Consider the following 14,475-nt stretch of genomic DNA (forward strand, 5'->3'; position numbering starts at 1 on the left):
GAGATGTAGGCCTACTTAAATATTAGTGATACTCCTAACAGTTAAAATTATATTGTCTACTAAAATTCAGAGCGACCTGTCCTGGGTTTGCTGTGGGCGGAATTACAAAACGACTACAAAACAGACGTACGTCATCTTTCAAACTCCAGTGCAAGACGAGCGCTTCAAGTATGCCCTCTGCAGACGTACACAAGGTATTTTAATGACTTTATTATTCGTTGCAGATCATTTTAGCTTATATTTTACTAATCGCTGCATTTGACGCCGTTGCAGATTGAGCAGTTTGAAGGAAACTATGAAATCAACATTAATGCTAGCTGTTGTTAGCTGTGTAGCTACCGTTAGCTGTCCTAGCTGGTAAGCTAAATATGCAACGGTAACGTGAGCTGGTTGCGCTTTATATGTAAGCTAACGTTAAATAAGGTGACTAACACTCATTTGTTGACGGTGGGTTAGCGACATGCGTGATGAAGTGATACGCCGTTAATTAAAGAAATAAGAAGAAGTAAGGTTACTGGGAAATCAGAATGCATACGCTAGTGAGCTAGCTTGAGCTAACACCATGCAAAACAAGCTTCCGAAGTCCGCCTGTGTTAAGTTAGTTAGCTAACCTTAGTGTTTGCAATGTAACTTTAGTCACCTCAATCAACCCTGCGGTGATGTTATACAAGTAAGATAGATGTTTGGTAACATGAGAATCTTCATGCTATTAAGGTTAGGTTTTCCACGGGTTTCACATCCGTAGTTTAGTACTGTCATGTGTCACAGCTACAATAAAAGTTAGTTAACGGTTAACCTGAGTTTTCAGTGGGACAATCAAGTTACACGGGGCTAAAATGACACAATCTATCATCAGATATATCTGTTGGCTCCACTTAATAAGCTTGAAATTGTATCTGTGTTTTATTTAGCTGCAAAGTTGTGCAACAGTCTGGTCTGAAATACACGATGTGATGTGAAAGCTTTGAGCAGTTTAAATACAAATGCAACTAATACTGGCTTCTTCTCCAAAATAAAGTGCATGTCGGAATGTTTTAAAAAATGCGGGATTTTCTCATTAACTGAACATTTCTTCCAGCAGTTTTAGCAAAAGTGAACCATGGAAAATTCAGGCAGGCCTTACCGGGGTAGGCAAGGCGGATGGGAGAGAGGATCAGGACCAGGAGCAGAGAGAGCAGAACCCTGGAGGACCCCGGACCAGGGTCGAGGACAGAATTACAGATCGGAGGGAGGCAAGAACCAGGGCGGACCCTACCGGGCCAGTCCCAAGAAGGGAGGAATGGGGCCCATGGGCTATTCCCCTGGTGGATTCAGAGGTGGTCACAGCCCCTCACAAAAGGATGACCCTCGGTGGTCCTCGGGTCCTGAGAACAGTGGTGGGACACGAGAAGAAAACTGGAGAGAGCGCTCCCAGCAACAATGGAGGAGAAGTAACCAGGGAGAAGGGCCAAGGGACGACCGGGAGCAGGGAGGGAGAGATGAAAATGATGGTAATGCTCATAAAGCAGGTGTGGTTTAATAAGCCAGAGTGGGACAGTTTTAAGATTATCCCCACTTAACCAAGTTATAAAGCAGCCGTCTCTATTGACACCTTAACATAAGGTGCTTCCTGATCCAGTTAAGAATGATCAGTGCTAATAAAGCTTGAGTTTGACTGAAGGCTAGTACTCCATCATCAATGATGTACTGTACACATTAATGATAAGTTCCACGAAACTTGTTTACCACGTGTATTTTTTCTTTCCAAAGGGAGGAGACGGAGAAACAGAAACAAGAATAGAGCTTATGCTGAAGAGAACATGGGCCCTCTGATTGACGAGTCCACACTCTCAGCCAAAGAGCTGCAAACCCTTCGACAGGCAGAGAAGCGGCTTAACAAAGATGAGATCTACAGCCTGAAGAAGGTACAGGATCTGTGTGCTAACCCACAAATAAAGTGTTATGTTTATACGCTTTCGCTGAAATTATAAATAGATTAAAATGTATCCGCAAATATTTGATGATTGATTCTATGCTCCAGTCAGAATTTGAGCGGATGTGACAAAAAAAAATGGGGTTTCCCCAGTTCTTATGTGAGAATTTGCTGCTTTTCTTGATATTGCAGAGTTGCACATTTTGATATGTATGGTTATTAAACTGTTGGTCAGACAGGCCTTAACATAAGTTGTGTTTTGGCGTATTTCCCTGTTTTGTGATGATTTATACCAAACGAACAGGCAATGCAGAAGTTGCAGCAATAATGTGCTTTGATAGTTTTGTTTTTTGTACATGACTAGGACTAGTTTATTTGAATTGTTTCATAAAGAATGTGTGAAGTCTTTATGGGGCACAGATGAGCTAAGAATATCCATGAAAGTGTAACTATTGCAGCCTTTGTCTGATCTCTCTCCTTCTTTCTAATGGTTCAGAGGTCCCACAGCAACCCCAGTGCACTTTACACCTGCTCTCTGTGTGACGTTCTGCTGGAGTCTGTGTCTGACGCTTACAGACATATCAGAGACAAACGGCACAAGAAGAGGGCCAGGGTAAGAAAAAGTGTTATTATGCAAATCACAGTGATGATTATAACAGTAAACGTTTGTAGGTGGGTGATGCTGATGTACTCTCATGGGACAATATTCTTTTGCCCTTAAAATTGTGTTGATGCTCTTTTTTTCCTGTTTGTGTTTATAGGAGAGGCAAGAGCAGGTGATGCTCACTGAGATTCTGCCTCCTGGTCCAGAGCTGATCAGTGCAGTGAGTGCAGCATTAGAGGAGGTTGTCCGGGAACATGGGATGAATGACCAGGATGTTGAGATGAGACAATGTGTTGTCTCCATGATGCAAGACCTCCTTCTGTCCGTCCTGCCTGGTAGGTCACCTGGGGATGAAATATGTCTTAGGTAGCCATGAGACGTGACCTGATTCCTTCATGAGTGGGGATTTTGCTTTGTAGAAAGCAAGCTGTTGGCTCTTATGCTTTACTTAAGTTTATTATTTTGTGATTTACATTCTAATGTTAACAACTGTATTCCCTCTCTTTCTATCATCTGTAGAGATCAGGCTCAGGCTATATGGATCCTCCTGCACCAAGTTTGGATTTAAGGATGCTGATGTCAATATTGACATTCAGTATCCGCCTCATGTGAGTAGCCCAGTGTGATTTCAACAGTGTGAATTAGAAGTGCAACGGGTCATGTTGCATTTTTTTTGTTTAGCTTTCAGTTTTTTGGCTCAGCTCATAGAAGGCTGCTAAACAAGTCTCTAGAATAACCCTTTAAAGAATTTTCCTGAAAAATGAAACTATCCCAAATTGTGTACAAAAATTGAAATATTATCCAACATCCTTAATGTTGTTAATGTCCTCTATAGTGGTTATGTATATAAAGATACACAATTCAAATGATAAGAAAATGATCTAACTTTATTTTCACACTTTAAATTAGTGGAATGAATATTGTGTGTGCAGTTTGAAAAGACTGCAGCGGTTCAGAATTGTTCATATTGCTGTTGGATATTTATTTAACACCACTTCATGATAATGAATTAGAGAATTGTATGGTTATGAAAATATTTAAATCGCTATTATTTTGCACCTTTTCTATATTGTATATCTGTATTAAGACTTAAAGTGGAATGTATTTGCAGATGCATCAGCCAGACGTCTTGTTGCTGGTCAAAGAGAGCCTCTCTGTGAGCCGTGAGTCACCTCTTTTTTTATTTAAGCGCAATATTTGTCTTTGTTAAAACCATATAAAATGTAATGCCAGACTGTCATGGAAGTTTTAAATGGAACATGTCTTGTTGTGTCCTCAGCTATTTTCATTGATATGGAAGCTGATTTCCATGCCAGGGTGCCTGTGGTCGTGTGCAAAGAGAAAAAGAGGTTGGTATAGATTTGCTCGTCCACTTCATGTGTTAAACTCTGAATGATCTTTTGTTATTCCGTTTTTTCAGGACGTTAAGAAACTACAGGAATGCGTTTTGTTACATGTAAAGAAAGAAAAAAAATGGATTGACAACTGTTCATATCAGGGTTACATCACAACACACACATGAGCAGTACATTGAAACTGTTAATCTTTTCTCAACAGTGGCCTGACCTGCAGAGTGAGTGCTGGGAATGAAAACGCGTTCCAGACCACCTCCTATCTTTCTGCTCTGTCCAGTCAGGAGCCCCTTCTCCTCCCACTGGTTCTGGGCCTAAGACGCTGGGCAAAGGTATGTCTCCAGTTGTGACACTGTTGGCTCATATTATACACACAACAGAAAATAATGGTGTTTTAAGCCTAAGATTCTTTGGTAAAACATCACATCTCTTCTGGCTTAGATCTGTGATATCGACCGTGCAGAGGAAGGTGGGCTGCCCCCGTACGTCTTCGCCCTCATGGTTATCTACTTCTTACAGCAGCGCAAAGAGTCCCTCTTGCCAACCTACCTGAAACAAGAGGTCTGCTTTTATGTTCATCTTGAGCTTGAAATGGAATATAGAGAAATAATATCAGTATTGTTCATTTTTGTAGTTTAATCTAATCACCTGATTTTCTTCATTTGTTAGATTAAGGTGTTTTCACTGAGCAGGCTGTCGGACTTCAACCTCACACACACAGAGGATGGTCACGTACACTGGACTTACACCCCTGCCTCTAAAGAACAGCCAGCAGAGGGCTCCTGTATTAAAGGAAAGGTAATCATGACAACACTTCCTTATTTTTTGAAGTTTGTGATAACAATTGTATAGTTTTAATGATGAATATGCTGTTCCTATAAGTTTTTTTTATCATTGTTTCACTACTGTAAAGGCTAGAACTTTATATAACCATGGGTTTCATAGTATGATGTTTTTAATCTGCTCTCACTGACACCTGAAAGTGTGTAATATCTGTGATTTCTTGCAGGTTCCCCTGGTGTTCCAGAGCCCTCACCCGCCAGTGGAAGTTGGGCTTCTCTGGGTGGAAATGCTCCGCTTCTACTCACTGGAGTTCGACCTGGCTGATAAAGTAATCAGTGTGCGGACCAGCCCTGTCCTCTCTCGAGAGCTGAAAGACTGGCCAAAGAAACGTATCGCCGTGGAGGGTCAGAATCTTTCTTATTTTGTAGTCTGAATTTAGGTTTTTGCACAAAAATCACTATTAGAGCTACGCTAATTCCGTGGTTGAAATAAAGAAGCAGCGAGTAAAATATATTCCACTGTGGATTATTAGTGTGGTTCTGGGATTTTGTTGACTTTAGAGTTGTTACTATGATTCTATAACATTTAACAACTCTTGTGTTTACTATTTATAACTCTTACAAGGTTTAACTTTCAGTACTATTTCTGTTTCTGTGTTCAGACCCATTTTCTGTGAAGAGGAATGTGGCTCGTACCGTGAACAGTCAGCAAATGTACGAGTACATCGTCCACTGCCTCAAGAACACCTACAAGTACTTTGCCCTGCCACTCAACACGCCAGCTGCTAATGTCAAGACCAAGGCACAGCGTGGAGGGGCAAACGCAGAGGCTTCCAATGCATCGGATATCACATCAGATTTCAGTGAGCTCAGCGTCCAGTCACAACCTGCAGATCAACCTAAAGCTGGAGAAAACGGCCCTGAAGACTCCGATTGCATTATTGAAGAAGAAGAGGAAGTTGAAGAATTCAGTGACTCGGATGAAGAACGAGAGAAGGAAAAAGTTGACCAGGGTAAGAGCAGTCTCTCTGAGGAGGATGAGGATAACAATGAGGGCGCACATAGCAGACATCACCTGGACAGCTTCACTACAGAGGATGAGGACATTTTCCCCGTGGACGAAATCTCAGGGGACGAGCTTTTGTCTGATGAGGAGGGTCTGGATCTGGACACACCGGGTTCAATGGATGACGAAGAGGTGGAGATGGAACCTGTGAGCCCCTCACCAGCAACTTTATCAGAGGATGCAGTTAAGGATCAGAGCGCAGAAAATAAAAACCAACAGAAGAAGAAGCAGACCTATGTGTTTACCAAGCAAGTGTTCACCAGGGGAAAGGTAGGTCTTACATTTGTATTAATACATTCCACTTTCGCAAGCAACATTCTTAATATGTATGAAAATCAATGGAACTTTTCAAACTTAAGAGCTTGTGTCCATCATCTAGGCTTAACTTCTCCCAATCTCCCTTAGTCCCACATGGTCGTGTGCAACTTGTGCAAGCGCGACGGACATCTGAAGAAAGACTGTCCCGAAGATTTCAAGAAAGTGGAGCTGGATCCTTTGCCCTCAATGACACCAGAGTTTCTTGTTGTCCTCAACAAAGTCTGTGAACAGTGCCTCAGTGAGTATTATGTGATTTCAGAAATATGAAGAGATGATGAGATTATTATTATTATTGGATAGATTTGATTGTGGTACCAAATATTTGTCTTCTTTTGGGTGAGGTTTGAGTCGGATTCAGTAAATAGTTGCATTCATATAAAATAAGTCAAACGTATTATTGATGTTTGCACATGTTTCCTATGACATCTTCTTCATTTCACTTTGGGGAAATCATTCAAATAAAGTGTAGGACTTGGGTCCGATCTGAGGATGACTCTTTTTTAAAAAAAAAATTTTTAGCTGACTTCGCCCCTGATGAGCTGGAAGTGGGTGTTAGAGAGCACATCCTTCAAGACCTGGAGACCTTTGTCAGGCGGCAGTATGCAGGTGAAGGAAACCACCGTCTTTACTGTTCAGCGTCTTTCATTTTCTACAATTTAACACTGCATTTTGTTTACTTTCATATTAACAACTCGTATTTTGGATCAGAATGCACTGACGATTAACTCAACATGTTTTCTGATGGACAGGAGCCCGGCTACAACTGTTCGGATCATCAAAAAATGGCTATGGCTTCAGGCAGAGTGACCTAGACATCTGCATGGTGCTGGAGGGGCAGGAGACAATGGATGTAAGCTATCTGTTTAATTATGGGATGTCATTTTTGAAAGTTATTTAAGTGTGGTGACATGACAAATGTCCTACTTTCAGATGCTTGCATGAGTGTAGTTCATTAATGGATAGAAACAGAACAAATAATGTTGGTTGGTATACAGTGTTTCTGCTTTAATCATTGAGGAATAAACACGATGAGGTTGGTGGATGTTGAAGTTATTGGTAATAGTGAATTGTCATGAGGTTTATTGTAATCTCTAAATCCATCAAAAAGTAATGATTTTCATCAATTGCTTCCACAGGACATTGACTGCATCAGCATAATCGAAAGCTTGGCGAGGATGCTGAGGAAACACCCAGGTTAGAAAGATGCTAATTTATTTTATTATGTTTAATTTGGTCAATAAAGTACTGACATTTTCGGACTATAAGGCGCACCTGAATATAAGCCGCAGCAGCTAAATTGAATGATGTGTACATATATAAGCCGCAGTGGACTATAAGCCGCAGGTGTTTTAATGTTTAATTACCATATGTAAGGGTTCGTGCACAGAGGGGCTTGTCGGGAAAGAGATGGCTGTTTGTTGAAATGTTAATAAATGGGAGCTTCCTCAAACAAGTTGCATATTTGCATAACATATTCAAGTGTTACCATTTAGTGCAATAGTAGCTACAGAACATGTACTGTGCTGTGTAAACTGTACTGTATCACATAGCGTTTCAGACTTAAACTTAAACGGTGCGCTCCCAGCGCACGTACCGGCAGTGATCGACAGCAGTGGTTTTCAACCAGTGGTACGGGGACAAACTGTCTCGCTCTCGTAATGTCTGTCTGTCCTGCTCTCGTTCTGTCTCTCGTACCACTCGGTTCCACTTTTGCGCGCTACCTGTCTCACTCTTTTCCGGCCTCCAGCTTTTCCTGCTGGAGCCCGCCGCTTAAAGGTGGGGGGCGCGGACCGGCCATAGAGCCCATAGAGTTAAAGGTGGTGGACTGTAACCTGTAAAATCCATAGATTTAGGAGGTCCCCTAGTGGCCGTTAGCTGTAAAAATCCATAGATTAGCCGCACCGTTATATAAGCCGCAGCGTCGAAAAAAGGCGCGGTTTATAGTCCGAAAATTACGGTACTTTAGTTTCTATTGTGAGGTTATATTAACAAACCATTTTCAGAATTCAAAATGCAGAGTGTCAATGCATCCTTTTACACGTTTCCATATCTGCACCCCGTCACCAGGCCTGAAGAACATCCTGCCCATCACCACAGCAAAAGTGCCCATCGTGAAGTTCTACCATGTCCGCACCGGCCTGGAGGGCGACATCAGCCTCTACAACACTCTGGTGGGGCTCTTTCTTCTTTCCATCTGTTTCCTGTATACATTTGCTATTGAATAACTTTTATATTGAAATAATGGCTTGCCAACCTTTTTCTTTAGGCCCTGCACAACACACACCTGTTGGCTTCCTATGCTGCCATCGACAGAAGAGTGAAGATCCTCTGTTATGTCATGAAGGTTTTCGCCAAGGTGAGTGTGCCGAAGACGTGTTTGTATGTCTCCAGGGTCATATATTAATATGACATTGTTTTACTGTATCACCATACTTTTTTGTTTGTCCCATTACAGATGTGTGACATTGGCGATGCTTCACGCGGCAGTCTCTCTTCCTACGCTTACACCCTCATGGTGCTGTTCTTTCTACAGCAGAGAAACCCACCAGTTATACCAGTGCTGCAAGAGGTACAAGCGACATGTTTGTTAAAAAAAAAGAAATGGGTTAAAATGTATGTTTACTTATTACCCTATCCCACAAACTTAGATCAATGTGTAGGAATCTAAACTACCTCAAATCGTAGACTTAATCACACGTTTGAAATCATTTGATATTTTGCATCCCAAAAGCCACAGGCTTTTTTTCAAGCTAGACTGAAGCATTTCTTACATTATTCCCAAGACACTCTACATTTTCAATTCCTCAACTTTTGTTGCAGATTTACGATGGAAAGAAGAAGCCGGAGGTGCTAGTTGATGACTGGAACGTGTACTTCTTTGACGATTTAAAAACGCTTGTGAGTGTTTTGGATATTAACATATTGTGTCTTAGTGCCTCTGTGAACATTTTTGTCAATATGCATATCGCAGCGTGCCCTAAATATAGACCAGTCCTGTCCTTTGCCACCTGCAGCCCAGTCGCTGGCCACAGGGTGGGAGGAACATTGAGACGGTGGGGGAGCTGTGGCTCGGCCTGCTCCGCTTTTACACCGAGGACTTCGACTTCCGAGAGCAAGTGATATGTAACCGTCTGCACAACTGCCTCACCACCTTCAACAAGCAGTGGACGTCCAAATACATCGTCATTGAAGGTCAGCTCTGGGTCCAGACTTGTACAATTAAATTATAACACAGAATCATATGAGTATTATTCCACCGGGAGGATACAAGGGAGTTTTTATCCTGGCTTAAACACCATCAAGTGTAAATAATAGTTTTGTCACTTTGGAATCATTAATGCATCCTGCTGTCTATCCAATTTGTTAACTCCACATCACTATTACCTATTAGTATTGTGGAGTTTGTTTTCTGAATTCAAAGGTTCTAGAGGCTTCTTTGAAATGTCTTCTAATTTGTTTTGCTTTCCCTTCTCTGTTCAAATCCCAGATCCGTTTGACCTGAATCATAATCTCGGTGCTGGCCTGTCCAGGAAAAGTACGCTTATTTCTGTCTGTTTGTATCTACTGTTGTCTCAATGTCTTTGTCTCTGGGTGCTTATCTAATATAATGGGTTTTTTTCACCAAATCAGTGACTAACTTCATCATGAAGGCCTTCATCAACGGCAGGACAGTGTTTGGCACACCAGTCAAAGCTTTCCCTCCTGCGTACCCCAGCAAGATGGTTAGTGTTTGCTGTCTGAACACCACATTTGCAGGTTTTGGTGCACTTGCCTCAGATTTGTCTCACAATGATTTGTTCTTATTCCTCCCAGGAGTATTTCTTTGATCCTGAAGTTCTCACTGAGGGAGAAGTGGCTCCAAATGACCGCTGCTGCCGCATCTGTGGCAAGATCGGCCACTTCATGAAAGACTGTCCCCTGCGCAAAAAGTATGTATAATCACATGTCTACACAGGCGTGTGGGGCAGTGGGTTGTGCGTTGGTGTTCGAATCAGGGGGTCACAGGTTCAAACCCCACTGCAGTCAGCATGTCGTCCTGGGCAAGACACTTCACCCCAAATTGCTCCTGTGGGGATTGCCCAGAGTATTCAGTATGTAAGTCCCTTTGGATAAAAGCGTCTAACAAGTGACATGTAATGTAATGTCTGATTTGGCCCTGCGATGATAAATGTTTTTTCTTCACCATCTATCATGCTACATGGTTTTTATAATATTTTGGATAATTGTATCCCAGGTCCAGGCACAGAAGAGACTCTGAGAAAAGGCCAGATCACATGAGAGACACAGCTGAGGACGGCAAGGACCAGGGCAGACACAGGGGTGAGCACTGGAGGAAAAGGGATGCACAGGAAGTGCGCTGCTGCTTCCTGTGTGGATCAAGTTCCCACATCAAGAAAGACTGTCAGCTGTACAGAAGCCCTGCAGGTATGATTCTTTTTTCTATGGCATTAAGGCCTTCCAAAATACATTTTGTTTTAACTCCATAGTTGAACTTGTTATTTAATGTCCTTTGGTTTCTATTGCATTAAGAAATATCAAATCTTATGCATTGATGTGGTTAATAAAGATTGAAAGGGCGCAATTTACGCTTCTTCTTTTCATTTGGTAGGAAATGCCAGGATGGATGGCTTTTCTTCCACCTCTTCAGGCCACTTGAGGAATGTGAGAGAAAAGGAGAGACAGGTATGATATCAGTTTGTCACAGCCAATGATTCATATTCTTGAAACGTGTTTCTTCTAACAGAGACAGCTTATGTCCACTACTACACCTGTGCCTCTGTTTATCTCCCCTTTTGCAGGGTTCACCTTTACAAGAAGAGAAAAATAAGAGAAAACCACAGAATGTGATATTAAGTCCACAAGCGGGTATGTACAAAGAAATTGCTTGCATGTTTAGATCCTTAGGGAATCAACGTTTCATTCTGATGGTACCAATGTGTGAATGCATAGGCTAACTAATTAAACAGTGATTGGAAAATGTATGAAGTACTCCTCTTCCATCAGAACACATTATGGGGCTGCTTTCTCTTGAGCACAAATTGTCAGACCATATTTGCTTTATTTTTATTCTTACACCCCCGGTGATTAATTTAGGGAGACGTACTTTGAGCAGATATTGGTCTCAATAAAAACTGTTGACAGTGTTTGGTTTTTTATTTTGGTCCACTTTCTTAGGGCTGTTGAGAAGAGAAAATGAAAGCAAGAATTGTTTGAAGCAGGTTCAGGTCTATCTATCTTCCTCTGAACTCCAGTTGCTAAAGATTAGGCTTTTGTTCCTGTTGTGTTCAGTTGCTTTTTATATAGTCAACATATTCTTTATGCGATCTAACTTGTAACCTGAAATGTTTTTTTTGCAAATAAAGCGTCAAATAACAAAAATCCAGCATTCAGTTTATTAGGTTGAGGCATTATGTTCTGTTTTGTTATTTAAGATGTCATAAGATGGATGTTTTTTTCATAACGGGTGCTCTGGTGCAGGTTGAAAATATGTTTTTGAATCAATTTTGACAATTGCTTTCTGGTCTGTTTCAGGTAGTTTAGCCTCCCGAAATGCGGGTCGCTCTGGTCACAGGAAGAGTCCGGTGGAATGAGCTGCAGCTGTGGCTACACAAGCCACAAGGTTATACTCTTGTCCAGGCAGAAAGCAACCCAAAGTCTCAGAAACCATTGAATCTCAATGGGACTGTTGGGCCAATGGGAGCCTGTTAAAAGCCAAAGCCAGGACGCCTTGACTTGAAGCCAAATAGGGCCTTTTTATGTGTTTCACCCCCCCTACCCCACCCCAAAGCTGTCCTCCCTGGAGGAGCTTTTTAAAGCTTTCGTTTTAACAAGAGAAGCCATTATGCATGCACCTCATGTCTGTTTGCCTACACTGCCAGTCAAGTTTGTTTTATACTTATTACTTTTCAAACAGTTACTTTGCGGATTTAGTTTTTAGAATCTCTTAAATTATAATAAGTAAGTTATTTAGAGGTGTCAAGTTCATGTCTAATAGTTAATTTTCTCAACGTAATAGTCCATATTTTGCAGACTACAATACATTTGTGTTATAGTTGATGCTAACCTTTTTTTGTCAGTATTGGCATTTCCTCACAGTAAGGTAAGACCAAGTAAGTAAGCACTGATACAGCTGTAACATCATGGTCATGGTTTAGTGTTTTGACTGCTACCTTAAAGCGACTTAAGCTCAGTTTAGCTCACCTCAAATGTTTGAGATTCAACTCAAAAAAATTACAGTAAAGGTTATGTGAAAATGTTCATTGGCAGTGTACGTAGTGGCAAGGATCTTTTTTATTTTTTTAACCACATTTTCTTTGAAATCCTGTTTATTTGTCCTGCACTGGCGTCCATCAGTCCGTCTGTCCTTCAGCCTAGCAAATCTATCGAAAGTTTTTATGTTGGAGAAACCACCCTGTACATATTTTTTCAGGATCATAGTTTTATTTTTGGTGACTGCTGATCCACCCCTATTACATAGATACATGCCCCCCAACTGCCCATGTTAACAGAAGGACAGTGAAACCGTGCTGTCCTCTGCTTATCCTGACCTGTATGTGCCACCACAAATGCTAGGAAGCGTTGTGACATTAGTGCAAGAACATAACGTTGAGAGAGCATGACAAAAAGTGTCATGCTTACACAAAACTAGAGGCAATCTCAGTTAAGTGAAGACATACATGTATTTATTTACCACAAAAGCTTCATTTTGTTGTTATGGTGCCACATATTGGTAGCTGCACTGTGTGAGGGTACATGCCCTTCAATTATGTTGCTGCTAGTTTAATGTCTCAAAGACCTGCTTATCATTCAACTTCAAAGATGGACTATCTGGCTTTATTGTTGTCCTATAATGGCTAAATTTTATTAGAAGAAATGTGTTGTTGGTGGTATTGTAATCAAACTTTCTCATTTTAAAGTAGCTTTGTTTAAATGCCATCTTTATTGGATATCTTTTGTTGGGACTCAATGAGAGGTTTAGTTTGTTTTTAAGTAACCCCAATCCTGCCAGGAAAAGTCGGCTTGCAATCCAGTTTGTGTCTCAAAGAACTCATTAAACTCAAAATCCAAACCCAGTGTGGAATATTTTTTGAATAAAATTGTTTTATCTCAAAAAAATTATTCGATATCAAACTGTCAATGCATTTGGAGAACACAACCTCTGATAAAACGGGCAACACTGATATCGAACCATGGTAACTATTTGTTTTTCCTTACGTCTTTGCTTACTACATTTTCGCCAATACAGCAGCTAAATAACACCACAACTGTCACAATAATATATTTTACAATGGACTGGTTCTGTGTTATTACATGAGTAATTATTTCATTATTCAGTTTTATTATATTTTTGTCAGAAGTAGTAAAGTTAGTCCAAGCTAGTCACTGTGTCATGATGAAGTACCTCATTGTACAGGAATATACAGGACTGTCTCAGAAAATTAGAATATTGTGATAAAGTTCTTTATTTTCTGTAATGCAATTAAAAAAAACAAACAAATGTCATACATTCTGGATTCATTACAAATCAACTGAAATATTGCAAGCCTTTTATTATTTTAATATTGCTGATTATGGCATACAGCTTAAGAAAACTCAAATATCCTATCTCTAAATATTAGAATATCATGAAAAAGTATACTAGTAGGGTGTTCAACGAATCACTTGAATCGTCTAATTAACTCGAAACACCTGCAAGGGTTTCCTGAGCCTTGAAAAACACTCAGCTTGGTTCAGTAAACTAAATCACAAGTATGGGGAAGACTGCTGATCTGACTGCTGTCCAGAGGACCGTCATTGACACCCTCCATCAGGAGGGTAAGACACAAAAAGAAATTTCTCAAAGAGCAAGCTGTTCACAGAGTGCAGTTTCAAAGCACATCCACAAAAAGTCTGTTGGAAGGGGGAAATGTGGCAGGAAACGCTGCACAACCAAGAGAGATGACCGCAGCCTTAACAGCATTGTGAAGAAGAGTCGCTTCCAGAATTTGGGGGAGCTTCAAAGACAGTGGACTGAAGCTGGAGTCCAGGTATCAAAAGTCACTGTTCACAGACGTGTCCGGGAAATGGGCTACAATAGCTGTATTCCCATGGTCAAGCCACTTCTGAACTCAAGACAACGGAAGAGGCGTCTGACTTGGGCTAAGGAAAAGAAGCACTGGACAGTTGCACAGTGGTCCAAAGTCCTCTTTTCAGACGAAAGCAAGTTTTGTATTTCATTTGGAAGTCAAGGCGCCAGAGTCTGGAGAAAGGCTGGAGAGGAGCAAAATCCAAGTTGCTTGAAATCCAGTGTGAAGTTCCCACAGTCAGCGATGGTTTGGGGAGCCATGTCAGCTGCTGGTGTTGGTCCACTGTGTTTCATCAAGCCCAGAGTAAATGCAGCTGTGTACCAAGAGATTTTAGAGCACTACATGCTTCCGTCTGCTGAAAAGCTCTATGGAGAT

General features: G+C 41.2%; 1 protein-coding gene across 3 annotated transcripts; it reads left to right on the forward strand.

Annotated features, from left to right (window-relative positions):
* Positions 1-57: 57 nt before the first annotated feature.
* tut7 (terminal uridylyl transferase 7) lies at positions 58-13,107 on the forward strand. Of its 3 annotated transcripts, XM_079686457.1 has the most exons (30): positions 63-194; positions 1,079-1,490; positions 1,750-1,904; positions 2,409-2,525; positions 2,674-2,851; positions 3,036-3,124; positions 3,628-3,679; positions 3,796-3,865; positions 4,074-4,200; positions 4,310-4,429; positions 4,538-4,666; positions 4,878-5,055; positions 5,313-5,986; positions 6,122-6,272; positions 6,554-6,640; positions 6,784-6,884; positions 7,171-7,228; positions 8,102-8,205; positions 8,301-8,390; positions 8,490-8,603; positions 8,855-8,932; positions 9,049-9,226; positions 9,522-9,569; positions 9,665-9,756; positions 9,848-9,963; positions 10,269-10,459; positions 10,644-10,717; positions 10,834-10,900; positions 11,210-11,253; positions 11,567-13,107. In XM_079686457.1, exons 2-30 carry the CDS (start codon positions 1,100-1,102, stop codon positions 11,573-11,575), a joined length of 3,882 nt encoding a protein of 1,293 aa, XP_079542583.1. In that variant the 5' UTR covers positions 63-194; positions 1,079-1,099; the 3' UTR covers positions 11,576-13,107. The 3 variants fall into 3 exon arrangements, with proteins under 3 accessions (XP_079542582.1, XP_079542583.1, XP_079542581.1); XM_079686456.1 differs by lacking the exon at positions 11,210-11,253 and having other exon boundaries at positions 58-194; positions 1,082-1,490; XM_079686455.1 differs by lacking the exon at positions 11,210-11,253.
* The last annotated feature ends 1,368 nt before the right edge of the window (positions 13,108-14,475 follow it).

Source organism: Notothenia rossii (assembly GCF_949606895.1).
Source record: "Notothenia rossii genome assembly, chromosome: 6".
Taxonomy (NCBI): Eukaryota; Metazoa; Chordata; class Actinopteri; order Perciformes; family Nototheniidae; genus Notothenia; species Notothenia rossii.